Genomic DNA, 15,963 nt, shown 5'->3' with positions numbered 1-15,963 from the left:
TATCCCTACGTATCCCCTGCGTATCCCATTTATTTTGTTTTTTTTAAATAAAAAAAGGGATGCGCGGGGAAACACATATCCTCGCGTATCCCTGTCCCATACGCGTCCTGGATGGGGATACGGCACCTCTGTGGAGTATCCGTGCAACAGAGATGCATATATATCACTTATCACACACACCATCCATAGTGCATTGAGATATGTTGCACACACAATTTGAACTTTAAATGAAGATATGGGGCAGCACAGATCCTTGTCCATGTTTCATACCTTTTTTCGCTGAGTAACAACAAGATTCAATCATTTGAAAAAGAGAAAATTATGTAAATACCATCACAAAAACGCCTGAGTTGGAGAATACCATCGCAAACATCCCAAGTTGGAAACTACCATTGCAAAAGCGCACGGGAGTTGCAAAAAGTTACCGCCGTTCAAATTGGAGGACGGCAGCTCCGTTGCAGATGTTAAAACTTTAGTATTGCCACTTTTGCTCCCTCCCTTTAGTACAAAAAGCAAAGCAGCTATCCACGTCGTCGCCACCCCCAACACCCAAAACCCTAGCCCTCCTCAAATCACAGAGGACCGCCGACCGCCACCAACCATCGCTGAAGCATCCCTGTGCCCTTCGCACGAGCGAATCACCGCATCCCGCATCGCCGCCCTTTGCACAAGCGAATCGCTGCATCCCGCATCGCCGCCCTTCACACGAGAGAATCACCACAACACTCCGTGCGCAACACTCCTTCGTGCGCTGCACTCCTCCGTGCGCAGCAGCAGCTTCTCCCTGGGCGCTGGCATTGCAGAACCTTCGCGCGCAACATTCCTCCGCGCGCTGCACTCCTCCGCGCCCAGTAGCAGCTTCTCCCTGGGCGCCGGTGTTGCAGAAGCTTCGCAAAACCTCAGCGCGCAGCAGCTTCTCCCTGGGCACCAGGACTGCAGAAGCTGCCTCAAACCGGTAGCCTATTGGTGCTCTCTGGCCGGATTCGCAGCCTTGATGTGCTCCTGCAACCTTCTGTCTCCTCTATTAGCTGAGGCGATGTTAGCTAAACTTTGCCAAACATATTTTATTGCTTATCTTGCAAGCATTTCTATTTTGAGCTTTGATTAGCTGGAAGCATATAGGAGCTTATCGGATAATTGATTGCCTTGTAGCTTAGGCCACTTTATGAGAAAATATTTGCATATGTAATCTTTGAGAAATTGACAATTACATTTATGTTCATGTGCGCATAATTTGTCTTGAGATATACATGTCTACATATCTTGCTCTTGTGTGCACAATAATGTACTATGATGTTTTGATTCCATCTGATTCTTTCAATGAGCAGCAGCACAGTCAGCAGCAACAGCAGCAGCTCAGGTAGCTGGTGCGTAGGTGACAGCTTCATAGCTTGGGACAGCACAAGCTACAACGGAAGATGTCGTCGGGGTCGCAGAACCCCCCGCCGCGGTACTGCTGGGCGAGGCGGCACCGGGGAGCCCGTCCGAGACCTTCATATCGCGATTCATCTACCAGGAAGACGATGGGTTGAGCTCTAACTCCCAGATTCCCGATGGGTAAGTTCATCCCACCCTCCTCTAATCTTTCCCAGTACATACATAGTATATGATTAGCGATGGGCGAGGCATTAGTGTCTAATCTAAGCCGATTTATTTGGTAGGATGGATCTTGCCTTGGCATTCAGATTAGCGATTAGGATGGGTTCTTATATGATGCATGAGGATAGTGGTAGGAAGGAGTACGTCAGGTCAAAGATAACCTTTAAGGTGGTAAACAGGGAAGAGTTCTCGTTGTTGTGTCTTGTTGAGTATCTTAGGGAGGAATGTCAGTACAAGTGGGGTAGTAGGCAATACTTGCAGGTTTACTTCTTAAACAAACACATCACAGAACTGAGGAGGATCGGTACTGGCTCTAAACTGATGGATGCTTTTGAGATGTTTGGAGAGAAAGTTTCAGTTGAATGTAGATGTGCTTGATGTTCCACTTTGTTGGACAGGGGGCCTTTGTCTTGGCATGAGGCCCCTGCAGATTGCAGCACAGGATGTCATAATTGTTGAGGCCCCTAAAGAAGTTACATCTACAGAGGCACTTGAAGTAGTGCCATACACATGCTGAACCTGAACCTGAAGGAGAGGCAACACATGGAGGATCAACAATTACAGAGACTGTGACTGTTGAAGCTGAGCACCTAGCTGAAGCAAAGAAGACACAAGCTGAAGTAAATAATGTTGATGATGAGGAGGCAATCAGTGTGGATGAAGAAGGAATGTATCCTCTATCTGATGGAGATGTTTCTGATGAGGATGACCCTAATTACAAGCCTAGAGAACATGTGAATGAGGAAGAAGTACATGATGGCCCCTCAGCTCCAATCCCTGTAACTGACTTCGAGAACCCAAACATTGAACAGAACACAACTTTTAGTGATGTCAAAACTTTTATAACAGCTTTTAGACATTGTGCAATATTGAGTGAGTTTGAATATGGTGTTGATTATAATGATTCAACGAAGTATGGAGCACACTACTTGGCAAAAGGGTGCCCTTGGAGAATTCATGCTTCCAGGTTGCAGGATGGATCCACATTCTAGGTAAAGCCTTACATGTATTGCATTATCTGTTTATGTGTTCATGTATTGCATGGTTATGTGCTCATGTCCCTATACTTTGTGTTTGTTGTTGCAGGTGAAGAAAATACCATTACATCATAAGTGCACATCAACTAATTTTTCTGGGGACAAAATGGCATCATACAAGTGGGTTGCTACTCATGTTAAGGAATGACTTGTGGAGAACCCTGCTCTGGGCCCAAAGGAATTGAAGAGGAGACTAAAGGAGACTTACCAATTGGACATTTCTTACTTCAAGGTATAGGCATGAAAAGAGGCTGCACTTGAAGAGATTCAAGGGTCATGGGAGGAAAGTTTTGCATTGCTATACAACTTCAAGGCATAAGTTGAGAAGAGATGTCCAGGCAGTATTGTTGAGATTGACTACACTGTCAAGAAGGCTAAGCACAAGTTCAATAAGATCTTTGTGGCCTTGAAATCATGCATTGATGGCTTTTTAATTGGTTGTAGGACTTACTCAGGCATAGATTCAACATTCCTCACTGGCAGATATAGGGGACAGCTAGCATCCACAACAGCAATAGATGGACATAATTGGTTGTTCCTTGTTGCCTTTGGAATATTTGAATCTGAAAGTAAAGATAATTGGGTCTGGTTCATGGAGAAACTGAAATTGTCTATTGGCAGCCACGCGGTCTAGCCCTCCATTCAGATGCAGGACTTGGTGTGACAGCTGCTATTGGACATGTCTTTCTTGAGTGTGAGCTAAGGGAGTGTATGATGCACATGTGGAAGATCTCAGCAAGAAGTATAGAGGAGAGGTATTTGACAGGCACTTATGGCCATCAGCAAAAGCATGGAGTGAGGACATTTTGTAGGAGCACATGAAGCACATCAGAGAGGCAAGTCCAGTAGCCATAAAATGGCTACATGAAAATCATCCTTTAGTATGGGCAAGAAGCAAATTCAATGGCCTCTGCAAGGTGGATTACATCAACAACAACATTTTTGAAAGCTTCAACAACAAGATCAATGCTTTCAAAGCTCTGCTAATTGTGGACCTATGTGACAAGCTAAGCTAGTTGATGATGGAGAAAATAGAGCTTAGGAATAGGATTGGAGCTGATTTGAGGGGAAAATCATCCCCAAAGTGACGAAGGTACTCTCAGTGAGGACTAGGGGACTAAAGGGATATAGGATTACAAAGAGTGGACATCTAGGTGCTGAAGTTCGTGGTGCATCTGAAGATGGACACACGTGGAGAGAGTCAGTTGAGCTAGATTTGAAGGAATGCAGTTGCAACTAGTGGCAATTTACTGGAAAACCATGCACACATGCCCTAGCTGTGATCAGCTCCAAGAGAAATCTTAGAATTGAGGATTATATTAATGGCTATTACTCTGTTGAGATGTTTCGAGCTGCATATCGATCACACATTAGGCCATTTCCTAGCAAGTCAAAGTGGACAAAGGGTGATGCAGGGTTCAAGTTGTACCCTCCCACCTTGAAAAGGCCTGCTGGGAGGCCAAAAAAGCAAAGACATAAGGGACATGATGAACAACCATATAGGATGAGGCACAGATGGAAGAAATGCAAGAAACTTGGCCACCATGCCAAGAAGTGTAAGGAGAATGTACCTGATGATGATGACGAACTATCAGTAGAACCAGCAAGAAATAAAAGGTCATCTTTACTCACTCCTATCTTTCCCATTAGTTGAAATTTGTTGTTCCCATTTGTCCTAACATGTCCATTTTTCTTACAGGAAAAAGGGCAAGGCAACAACAACATTGGACGATGACTATGATGAGCAACCTTTGATTGCTATTATGAAGAGAGCAAAGGAAGGGAAAAGCAAAAGAGTGAAGTCCAAGACTGCAGCAATTGAGCTAGCTTGCCAAGTACCAGAAGCCCCAAAACACCTAGAGCAGATAGGTACTTTTGTCAAATTCCAGTGAAAATAATTTGTATCATGTGTTATGATAGTCCACTTATCTGTCTTTTGTCAGGGACACTTCACATGTGAGCCCTAGACCTGTGACGAGGAGCATGGCGGCATCGCAAGAGAGCCCAGGACTAGTTATTAGGAGGATGGCAAGATCACTGGAAGGAGCTTTGGTTGCATCCTGCACAAGCCCAAGCAAGAAAATGTGAACTTGATATCTATTTGTGTGGTTGTGTGCTGAACTTGATGTCTGTTTGTGTGGCTGTGGATTGAATTCTGTTTGCTATGTGCCTGGCTGTGGGAACTTTGTCTATGTAAAACTCTATCTAAACCTATCTTGTGTGTTTTTGTCTGAGAACCTATCTTGCGTGTCATGCATTTCGTAATTTCATATTGCAAATAGCTTAATTTATTGAGACGTGCTAATTGCATTAAGGAAAAGAGTACAAGCAGAGAGGAAGGATGGGAAAGGGGCGTCAAAAATTCCTAAATACAGTCAATTTACAAAAGCCTTACAAAACGGCACCAAAGGGCAACATAGTCTTTTCACTTGCTTAACAAAGCTGCCATCCTTCAATTTGAACGGTAGTAGTATTTTGCAACTTCCGTGCACTTTTGCGATGGTAGTTTCCAACTTGGGACATTTGCGAACTCAAGCGTTTTTGCAATGGCATTTACATAACCTTTGAAAAACTATGTCAAAAATTTGACCCTTTTGACCATTTCAATTAACATATTCACATCCATCCTTGAATTGCTTTGGAGTAAAGAAAGTAGCCATTTAACATATGCAATATTGCATGCCATCGTTAATTGAAAAATACGTTATTAAATCAAACAAAAAAAACTTATTTCTAACGCATGGTACTGCCTAGGGATCGATCATCTCGATCCTTGTGAAAAGAAGGATTGTTCATACAATTAAGATAAATATATGCTAAGAGTACGTATGTATTTGTTGTGGAGTAGGTAAAACCCGATGAACTCTACTTAAGCACAATTTATTTATATTTGTTACCCTCTGATATGCATAGATAAGACATCCATAATGCATATAAAAGTACTAGTCCTAATTGTAGTAGTTATTTATTGACTCCTGTAACCGATGTAATTTTATATTGTTTCTTTAGGCCAAAACTTTACAGGCAAGCAAAAAAACATGGAATATTTTAAGTTTACGAAAGAGTATAAATTAAATGAAATTGAGAGATCCATATAACTAGTGTAAATCACAATATTGTGGTGATTGAGAGTACCTTTAATTACCCCCAAGCACCCTTAAACACCTCCTTTCAAAAATATGACTTGTATCCTTCCAAGGTTCCAAACCACGATGGTAATAGGCTGATTAATGCACTGTTTAGGAAAGATCCAACTCCTTAATTCTTACATAATATAGGGTTTGTATACTAAAATATGATTAATCCTAAAACTAGAACACTTAACACTCAGTCCTCTAAAATTTTTAGAGCTGGAGCCTTCCCAAACACCCAATCACACCCTAGCCATGGAAACAGTTGCTACATATCTAAAGAGAAAATTGTTGAAATTTTTAATAAACTTATATGCAATTAGGCTACCAGGAGATGGTTTGTGAACAATTGAAAATTAGCTTTTCAAATCCTAGAGAATCGTATAAGCCATCACAAACTTTAATTTTGTACTCTTTTTATGGATTCTAGTGTTAGATAACCATGCATTTAATAATAATGATTAAAAATGACAACAATAATGAAATATTACATAACAATATTTTTCGTCAAATCTAATTTATTTGTTATTCAAGACATGACTAGGTCACTTGTGATTTCTTTGACCATGTTTCTAATAATGATGCTGATAATGTATTTGATGCTGAAATCTAAACACTTATGTATAGGGGTGGTGAAACTTACTACCAAAATTGGTTCCTCCTTCAATTTACTACCAAATTTTTCTTGAGAATAATTTACTATCAAATTTGATAGTAATGACTTGTCCTTTCAAGTAGACATTACAGTTTTACCGCACATTTAACTATCAGACGCCTATCCACTAAATCTCATCCCTCGAAAATCCCCAGTAAATCTCAATAGAGCCTGACTCTAATTGTGGTAATTCCACCATGCCATCGTTGTCTTCATCTCCCTTCCTCTCCTCCCTGCTCCCCTCCCCTGCCACCCTCTTCTCCAAGAAGCCGATGTCTGCGCACCGTCTCCACAGCAAGGCGTGGGTCCGGGTGGTGGCGGCTGCGGCGTCGGTGGCAGAGGTGGCGCGGAGAGAGGTGGCTTGACTTCCTTGAGCTATTCCTTATAAATATTTATGGGAATATGCGCTATTCATTGTTGCATAAAAAGTGTGAAAGTATTGTGTGAATATATATACTTGGATATGAGCTATTCATTATTGGTATGGTGACACCAGGAGAAGGAATTCTTGGAAGATCTTAAGCAAAATAATGTGCTTCTGTTGGGAGCTTGGAACCGGGGTGAGTGTGAACCATGAATATGTTAGATTCTTGGGAAGAGCCGGTAATGACTCTTCCTTATCGAGTAGTGCATCGCATAAAAAATTGATCTAAGTTTTATAGTTCTAGAATAAGGAAATATGTGCCAACTACATTGTCCACTATATTAAATCTCTTTACTCTCTCTCTCTCTCTCTCTCTCTCTCTCTCTCTCTCTATATATATATATATATATATATATATATATATATATATATATATATATATATATATATATCACTTATCACTACACCATCTGTTGAGATGTGTTGCACACACAATTTGAACTTTAAACTTTAATGAAGATACAGGGTAACACAGATCCATATCCACGTTTCATGCCTTTTTTCAGTGAGTAACAACAAGATTTAGTCATTTGAAAAACTATGCCTAAAATTTGCCCCCTTTGGCCATTTCAATTAACATATTCACATCCACCTTTGAATTTCTTTGGAGTAAACGAAAATAGCCATTTAACATATGCAATATTGCATGCCATCATTAATTGAAAAATATGTTACAGATGAAAAATAAAGATCTTATTTCTAACCAAGTAGAAGCATGATACTGCATGGGGATTGATCATCTCGATCCTCATGAAAAGAATGATCAATATATACCGAGAGTGCGTCTATATTTGTTGTGAAGTAGGTGACAAATCTATACACTTATATATAGGGTGGTGAAACTTACTATTAAAATTGGTTCTTCCTTCAATTTACTATCAAAATTTTCTTGAGAAGAATTTTCTATCAAATTTAATAGCTAATGACTTGCCCTTTCAAATAGACATTACAGTTTTACCGCACATTTGACTATCAGACGCCTATCTACTAAATTTCATCCCTCTAAAATTCCCAGCAAATCTCAGTCTCCAATTCCAGCCATGCCGTCGTCGTCTTCGCCTTCCCTCCTCTCCTCCCCGCTCCCCTCCCCCGCCACCCTCTTCTCCAAGAAGCCGCCGTCCGTGCGCGCCGTCTCCGCCGCGAGGCGCGGGTTCCGGGTGGTGGTGGCCGCGTCGTCTGTTGCGGCCGCCGCCGCCGCCGCCGCACCGGTGTGCGCGGCGCGGGCGCGGCCGTCGGCGGCGGAGGTGGCGCGGACGGTCGTGGAGCTCGCGCCGTCCGGGACGCTCTCCGTGGTGGGCCCCGACGGCTGGCCTCTGGGCGTCGGCGCGCGATTCGTCGCGGACGCCACCGGCGCGCCCGCGCTCTGCCTGGCCGCCGCGGGGGTCACCGCGCTCGAAGCGCGGTCCAGCTTCCACGTCGAGGTGAGGGGAAGTAGCGGTAGGGTGCTCGGATTGTTTCGTTTGCCATGAAGATTGAGTTTTCCGGGGTTCTCAGATGCACTTCCTGTGCTGTGGCAGTTTTAGGCCCGATAAAGATTCAGTTTTTTGTTTCATCTTCTGATCTGACATTTCAAGTTGAATTGACGATGCGAAATGCCCATGGAGTCTAGTGTTTGAGTGCATTGTACGACAAACAAAGATTCAAGGCGTTATTAGCTTGGTTGCCTCGTTGCATTGTGCGTTGGATGCCCCTCAGAGCAGGTTTTCGCATTGCGCCAGGGTATTAGAATTTCGGGCATAAGGCGTTGAGTTGTCTTTGAAAAAAAAAGGTTTGCATTTCAGGGTGTGTGATCCAGATAAATAGACTTGCCCAACTATTTTTTTTTTTTTTTTTGACGGAGCTATGGCAGGCGGGTTGCCGGCCTGAACAATTTCATTAATACGCAGGGAGTGTAGCGTACATGAACTGTGAGTGAGGAGTAGGTATAGAGAGGCAAAGATCAACAAAGTTGTTACATAAGAAAGTCTAGAACACCAGACAAGTAGCGCAGTTTTGTCCTGCGACAAGTGCGTTCAGTGAGACCACATCTCCAGGCCTGCGGCGGCAGATAGTAGGATCTGCGCTGCCGGTCTCGAGACACCGTCAAAGACTTTGCAGTTCTGGTCCTTCTAGATGTTCCGCAGGATTGCAGACGAAACCGAACTCGTCATGGTTTTTGAAAACCTCTTAAAGCAGGACATCAAAAACACTCTCAACCTTGACGGGTGTCAGCACCCCATGTCGGGGCCCTTGGGCTGAGAAAGCCAGCATCGCCTGCGCGTGAGAGACCAACTGCTCGGAAAAGGAGGTGGTGGTGGTGGCGGCGGCGGCGACCACACTTTTTGCGAGGAGGGGCATGGGTGTGGTGTTGGAAGGAGGGCGGTGAGGATGCGGTGGCGACGGGATGTCGCCTTGCCCACCACCAAAGGTTGGGGAGCGAGGCATCCTTCCTCTCTCCCAAACTAACTCTCACCGAAAACCCTTGTTCGCTTGTGCAATTATCCGACGAGGGAATCGGATTTAGGTTCCAAATTATTACATAATGTTGGAATTCTTAGTGTGGGACAAATTACATAGATGTGTTACCAAGGGAGTTAATAAAATCAGTCCAAGAAAGGAAAGCTTCCCGCTGAGACTTAGTTACAGGTTGGCTTTGCAAAACAACATTTAGTGGGAAGGGTGATTAGGTTTAATATGTAACTGATTGGCCAAAATATTTGAATTCTTATGCTCCTTTTGGTCAAATTTTGTATGAAACGAGAGGTGACCCAAACTCTAAAGTTTATTCCTTAACTGGGAGCAGTGTGATTCTTTTGTATCTTATGCTTGCCATTCTTTTTCTGCTCTTGGTGGCTGCAGTTTCGGCAGAGTGGGGCTAGGACACCACAATGTACTATGCTTGGCGCCTTGACTAAGCCTAGCGATGAGTCTGTGTTGAAGGTAAAATTATTAGTGTGTTGGATTTTTGTCAAGATATATATGCATTTCGTTTGTGAATAAGCCAGTGGTTACAACGGCATAATCTCTACCCTAAATGTATACCCAAATATGCAGTATGAATGAAAATAGTTCTCCGCATCAGTTGAATGGCTATCGTGCTTAAGCAACTGAGCTACTCTTTTCCATTATTTCCTTTGTAACTTTTCTCTTTATTTACTCATTAACTTATTTTGGGGCTCTGAACTACCACCGCTTTCAGTTCTGAAGAATAGTTGGACTAATGCTTTGTATTGTGCCTTATTAAATTGTGCAGAAGCTTTCCATTAGGTGGCAAAAGAAATTTGGGGAAGAGATCGATCAAGATCTTTTGTATTTAATATCTGTTGAGCGGATCTTGCACATGGAAGATTTCAATGAGGTAGAACACATAAGTTTCATTCATTTATTTCTGGTCTTTTCAGACTGTATGTTCGGAGCTCTTTTGTATTCATAAATAAGTGACGCTTGGAGCTTTTAATCTAGTACTAGATAGTTTGTTTTTCATTTTTGTGCTTGGTCATTCAACTGTGACTTCACACGCTTTCCCTTCTTTCCTGAAAGAAAGAGATGCGATTTCTTCATTTCCCAACTTCCACCCGTACTCTCTTTTCCCTACACTTGTGGACATAATGAGTAGGTAGAAATACATGGACTCATGTATGGCCTGGGTTTCGATTGTCGCTGAGTAGTGGGCCACCCTAAGGCCCACCTAGCACCAAGTGCCCCTTTTGGGCCAAATTTGACACTATTTACTATTTAGCACAATTTCTGCAAAATAATGTCCAGATGATTATCTTGCATATATGTGTGGATTAGCAACATAATTGCATAGATCTTTGGTACTATTATGTTAAAAGGGAGGATTAGAAGCGTAAATATAGGTGTAAAAAGAGTGACAACAATGGTCAGTCATGATTCCCCAGATCTTCTGAACTGGTACTCAAAGTTTCTCTTGCTGATTATGCACGTTGAAGAGCCTGGCACTTCTTTCTCTTCAATGTGCTTCAATAAAATGTTTCCAGTCTTTCCATTCTTTCCATTCTATCCTGTCAGCACGTAGTATTATTTGACACTAAAGATTCGCTAAACAATGAGATTACACTGCTGAATAGTTCTGTCCTTCCAGGATGGCATGTGGGTAGTTCCATCAGAGTACACCAGTGCAGAACCTGATCCTCTGCGTAATTTTGCTGAAAACATTGTGGAGAAAATGAACAGCAAACATGCCGAAGACATCCATAGGATGTACAGCATATATGTTGAATCAGATTTCCAGGTACTGATCTCATTAATGTCATTCCTACTACTTTATTTCTTGCAAGATAGCTAATGTGAAACCAATAAAAACTATTTGCTTCTCGCTAGATGTCTAATGCTAAACCAATGAAGCACACTTTTTTTTTGTGTGTTGTTCGTTACTGATATTCATCAAGTTGCACCTTATTATGAGTAGAATATTGGAAGTAGGTAAATTAGGGTGATAGTTGTCTGGACATCTTTTTTGCCCCTTTGCTGGAATATTAGATGTTAAGGTATGGGATGTTTCATCTTTCTAGAACCCAGCTTTTATGCTGATGTGAAACCTACTGGTTGAAACAGGAGGTTTGGATGGCCAGCTGTAAGCTGCAGCCCACAAAATATTCAGTGGTTGAAGCAGGAGGTTTGGATGGCCAGCTGTAAGCTGCAGCCCACAATAATCAGTGAACCACTCTTATGGGATTTTTCTTTTTAGGGCATGTTTGGATATGGAGTTTGGGATCCAAATCCATAGGATTTGGTTCAAATTTGAAATTAAGTCCTAAAAGTTCTTAGTTTGAAACTACGTCCTAAAAGTTCTTAGAGCAGTCCTGCTCTTCCAAACAAACTAGGGGGCCTTAGTTCAAATTTGCTGCAAAGGAATTCATATTGTTCTGTGTTGACAGGCGGCAGATGTGAAGATGATATGGGTTGACAGGCTAGGTTTCGACTTGCATGTTCATTCTGGGAAAGGTGTCTTTGCTGTTCGGATCCCTTTCTCAAGGGAGGTCTCTGACGAGAAGGGGGTGAAATCGTTGTTCAACATGATGTCTCATCATGTGTGGGAGGTAGAGAAGAGCTATGCTAGCCCAGAGTTTGAGAAGGTACATTTCTTGAAAAAGGTCAGATAGACAGTGTGACTTCTATATCCATGGTCAAATCACTTTTTTGTCATTCAGATGAGTATAGTGCGAGATTCTGTTCCTCTTAACATGTATCATGTGTTTTGTGTGTTTCATTATCATTTGGTCTATCACATGTATTGGATGCAATTGACATCATGAACTATGTATTAGTCATTTATTTGAGAAGAGCAATGAGTTTTGACCGTAAGGTTAGCAAGAATAACTCTGGACCATGAGTTGAGAGCTAAATTATGTCTACTTTCTAGTAAGCTTATTACTATCTGAATGTGTGACCTCTTAATGTGAGCCTCTGTTTTAGCATGTAAAATTATTGGAGAATTCACCGCATACATCTGATTACCTCTTCAATTAGTAGATGGCTAGCTTTTTGACTTGTTATTGCCATCTGTATGAAAAAACTATGGTTATCCATAGTACGTGACAATTCACTGCAGCATATGCTGCAGTACATAGCTTGCTGGCATACTACATAGTCTCCAAACCTCCTGGCGCATGCTTTTGTGATATGATGCGATTGTGATTTTTGATATTTACTTTCAAAATGATGAATTACTTCACTGCCAAGTATTGGTGAAAATCGGTCTTTTTGGCTTGAAAGCCTAATAACTCGGCGCGGATTATTTATGCTCGGGTTCTAATTCTAGGGAAACCTAAAAATTGATGCTTGAGCATACGCAAGTTCGGCCGGGTCATTTTTTTGCTCAGGTTCAATCCAAGGGTAAAGTGCGATTCACGACACGCGCAAAAAGGCAAAAAAATGGAGTCATCAAAGTAACCTGATTGGAAGAACAAGTCAGCAAAGTAATCTATCTGATAGCGAGCGACCCATAGCCGGATCATCCTTTGCTCAGCCAAGAAATATTCCACGGAGAATTTATGTGGCCGCCTCAGTTTGATAGTCTCTGAAAACGACGTGGTCGATCTCATCTCTCAACAACATCGAATTGTGTTCTTTCTTCCTGCCAGTAGTTGGGCATATTCGCAGCTCGTCCATAGCAATGTTTGTCTCCGATTCTGTGATGCCTTTCACAATCCTTTTATTCACACCATACCGCTGGGTCTGGCGTGACAACGATCTGCTTGATTGTTTGTTGTGCCTGAAATCGCGATTCCATCAATGTCATGAACAACTTGCATGGATGATGGTACTAACCCATGTTTTTTTTTGGGTCTATCCGAAAGAATGGACAATTTTCCACATATTCATTCCAAATTTCACCATATAATGTTCTAATTAAGATTCTGTTTATCTGAATGACTTTTTTTTTAAGAACGATGGTAAGAGGATTGTTGTTGTTTATTAAAAGAAGAAATAGTCTGAAACAACTATCCCTACGAGCAATTAGGAAAAAAAGAACTAACGTCAAAAAGCACCGCTACAAAAGAACAAACACGAGAACAACCACAAACAAACGAAAAACAAACAACTATACCAATGAATCTGTTACTGGCTACTGGCATCAAGCTTTTCTCCTTTGTTCTATGTCTGTTTTCATCAACATAGCCACTGTGTTCGGATCAAGCAAATTATTCTGAAAAATATATCGGTTTCTTTCCTTGCAAACATTCCATTAGAAATAAATGACAGCTCCATTGAACTCTCGTCTTCCATCTTTTGTTATATCTAAATGACTTTGGAAATTGTCAATTTACATGCTATGCTATTGTTTCTTGCAACAATAAAAAAAAAATCAACACTAGTATCAAATACAAGTCATCCAAAGAAAGAAAAATGGAAAAGAAGAAGAAAAAAAGATTTGATCAGATGTTTGCTTCGTCTCCATTGGGCAGCTTGGTGTACCGATGGCCAGCCATTATCTCCTCCTCTTCCTGCTTGCTCTCCCTGCACTCGAAGTAGTATGCCGTGACGGCGGCCACGGAGAACACCTCCACGGCGCCCAGCAGCAGCACGTAGGCGACGCCGGCGGCCACCCCGCTCGCTGCGCTGCGCGGCCACCACCGCAGCGCGAGCGTGTACACGGGCGAGACCGCGGCGCCGAGCGCGCACGTGGCGACCACGTAGAGCGCGGCCTGCGCGCCCCTGCCCCGCATGAGCCGCCACGCGCGGGACACCGCGCCGGCGCCGCGCCGCCCAGGCTCCGCTGCTGAGACGACCACGGCCACCGCGCAGACGACGGTGAGGTAGACGAGGAAGAGCGAGGCCAGGAACACGAGCAGCGCGTCGAGGAAGAGCAGAAGGAGGGAGTAATCAAGGAGGATTACCATGAGCAGCGCCATGGCGAGGATGGCTCCGGCGCAGGCGAGCTCGAGGACGTACCCGAAGGCGATGGTCAGCACGGGGCCCCAGATGTTCCCCTTGGCCGTTCCCAACGCCGTGGCCACCGTGGCCCGCCGCTCGGCTCCGGAGAACGCGGCGACGGCGGCAAAGACGGTGGCGATCTTGATCGCGGACCCCGCGACGACGGCGGCGAGGAGGCACGAGCCGACGGTGAGCAGGAGCCGCCGGACGTCTCCCTGGAGGCTACGGATGAGCTCCCGGTACACAGCGCTGGCCGGGTCAGCGCGGCTGATGGCGTCCGCGTCGAGGAGCACGGCTGCGGCGAGGGGCTGCACGGCGAGGGAGTTGCTGAGGAGGAGCGCCGCGGCGAGGGCCGCGGTGAGGACGAGGAGCGGCAGGAAGAGGCCCCGGTTCCGCGCCGGGAGGAGGGCGCCATGCCCCAGGAAGGCGAAGAAGCCCGGTGGCTGCTGTCGCCCGGTGGCCTCCATGGTTGGTCGCAACTCGCAAGAACCGAGCTGAGCTTCAGACGAAGAAGAGGGAAGCCGTGCGCGCGCTGTGGAATGGAAGGGAATGACGCGGCGAGTTTGTACGGTGGGAGTGAGGGAGGGGCTTTCGACTTTTGACAGCTAGTGTTTTCTGAACACGGATACGGATGTTAGAATTTGACTCAGATTTAGATATCTGATTTAGTAAAAAAAATTTGAATATATAAAATACAATTTAGAATCTGACACGAGTGTTAAAATCTAACTCAAATTCAGTATACGATTCGGTAAAAAATTTAAATATAAGTGTCTAGATAACACCGTTGACCACCAGTAAAGAAAGTTTGGAGACGACTTGGAAGGTAAGGTTGGTTCCACCGAACGCACATGCTTCCTCTGTTCGGTGACTAACCATCGGCTCTAGAGGAAATAAAAAAGGGAACGATTTTGCAAAATTCAGGTCTTATTTTTCAATCACTAGCTTAATCCCTTGGATGTTGGATCATCATCAACAACCTCAACGTGTATATGATAGTGATTATTGCACAGCATGCTGGATTTTTTGCACATGAAAACAAGTCAGAGAAAAAAAGTTATTTACAAATAACAGTAGTTCTGAATTGACTGTGAAACACTGTATTTATCAGTAGAGTACAGTACATACAATTCATGAATTATATGATCTGTTTGTACGACTTTAGCTCTGAGATATATGAAAGATTTAAAATTTATAAGATAAAATAAAATAGTTTAGATATCTATTTTCAGTTTAAAAAAAACAAAATATTACCTTAACCAAAGAGTTTCAATTTATCTATAGCTATAGCTCTAAAAATTTCTAAGTTAAGAATGATTAGCTTAAAAAAAATTTAGAGCTGAAGCTCTGTCAAACACATCCTATATAATAGATCTTGTGAATGCTATAATGGAAATACACGAATCGAACAATAGTTTTTGCAACTGAATAAAAGTAAAATTTTAGTCATGGAGTCTCAAGTCTCAACGGCGATTTGAGTTGGATCTGGGTTATCTTACGCCCACCACCACCACCGGTAATGGCCAGCCGACGAGGTCATAGGAGGACGCTGGGGACGGCCAGCCCATGAAGAAAGAGGCTGGTGCTGCGAAATGAATCGTCTTACGAAAACCAACCAGAAGGTTGAAAGCATTGCCGTGGAAGAGCAACAGTTTGGAATCCTGACAATACAAAAATCAAAGCATTTTTTGAACCACCGTAATGCATGGATTCACATATTCCGCACAAAGGCGAGGT

At 43.3% G+C, this 15,963-nt stretch overlaps 2 protein-coding genes across 3 annotated transcripts; one reads left to right on the top strand and one right to left on the bottom strand.

The window, feature by feature from the left end:
- Positions 1 to 7,776: 7,776 nt before the first annotated feature.
- On the top strand, positions 7,777 to 12,153 carry LOC133895607 (glutamyl-tRNA reductase-binding protein, chloroplastic-like). 2 transcript variants are annotated; one of them, XM_062336041.1, is made up of 5 exons: positions 7,777 to 8,267; positions 9,685 to 9,765; positions 10,079 to 10,183; positions 10,931 to 11,080; positions 11,404 to 11,715. In XM_062336041.1, exons 1-5 carry the CDS (start codon positions 7,887 to 7,889, stop codon positions 11,482 to 11,484), a joined length of 798 nt encoding a protein of 265 aa, XP_062192025.1. In that variant the 5' UTR covers positions 7,777 to 7,886; the 3' UTR covers positions 11,485 to 11,715. The 2 variants fall into 2 exon arrangements, with proteins under 2 accessions (XP_062192025.1, XP_062192024.1); XM_062336040.1 differs by lacking the exon at positions 11,404 to 11,715 and adding an exon at positions 11,727 to 12,153 and having other exon boundaries at positions 7,790 to 8,267.
- Positions 12,154 to 13,548: 1,395 nt separating this feature from the next.
- LOC133895606 (uncharacterized) lies at positions 13,549 to 14,812 on the bottom strand. The gene has a single exon (XM_062336039.1). It carries the CDS (start codon positions 14,691 to 14,693, stop codon positions 13,728 to 13,730), a length of 966 nt encoding a protein of 321 aa, XP_062192023.1. The 5' UTR covers positions 14,694 to 14,812; the 3' UTR covers positions 13,549 to 13,727.
- Positions 14,813 to 15,963: the final 1,151 nt, after the last annotated feature.

The sequence above is a fragment of the Phragmites australis genome, chromosome 16 (genome assembly GCF_958298935.1).
Source record: "Phragmites australis chromosome 16, lpPhrAust1.1, whole genome shotgun sequence".
In the NCBI taxonomy this organism is placed as follows: Eukaryota; Viridiplantae; Streptophyta; class Magnoliopsida; order Poales; family Poaceae; genus Phragmites; species Phragmites australis.
The sequence above is the reverse complement of the archived record's forward strand: the minus strand, read 5'-3'. Positions and strand labels throughout refer to the sequence as shown.

Coding starts and splice junctions, on each gene's coding strand:
- LOC133895607 (XM_062336040.1), top strand. CDS start 7,887: ATGCCGTCGTCGTCTTCGCCTTCCCTCCTCTCCTCCCCGCTCCCCTCC. Junction 8,268..9,684: donor GGTCCAGCTTCCACGTCGAG/GTGAGGGGAAGT, acceptor TGGTGGCTGCAG/TTTCGGCAGAGTGGGGCTAG. Junction 10,184..10,930: donor ACATGGAAGATTTCAATGAG/GTAGAACACATA, acceptor CTGTCCTTCCAG/GATGGCATGTGGGTAGTTCC.
- LOC133895606 (XM_062336039.1), bottom strand. CDS start 14,693: ATGGAGGCCACCGGGCGACAGCAGCCACCGGGCTTCTTCGCCTTCCTG.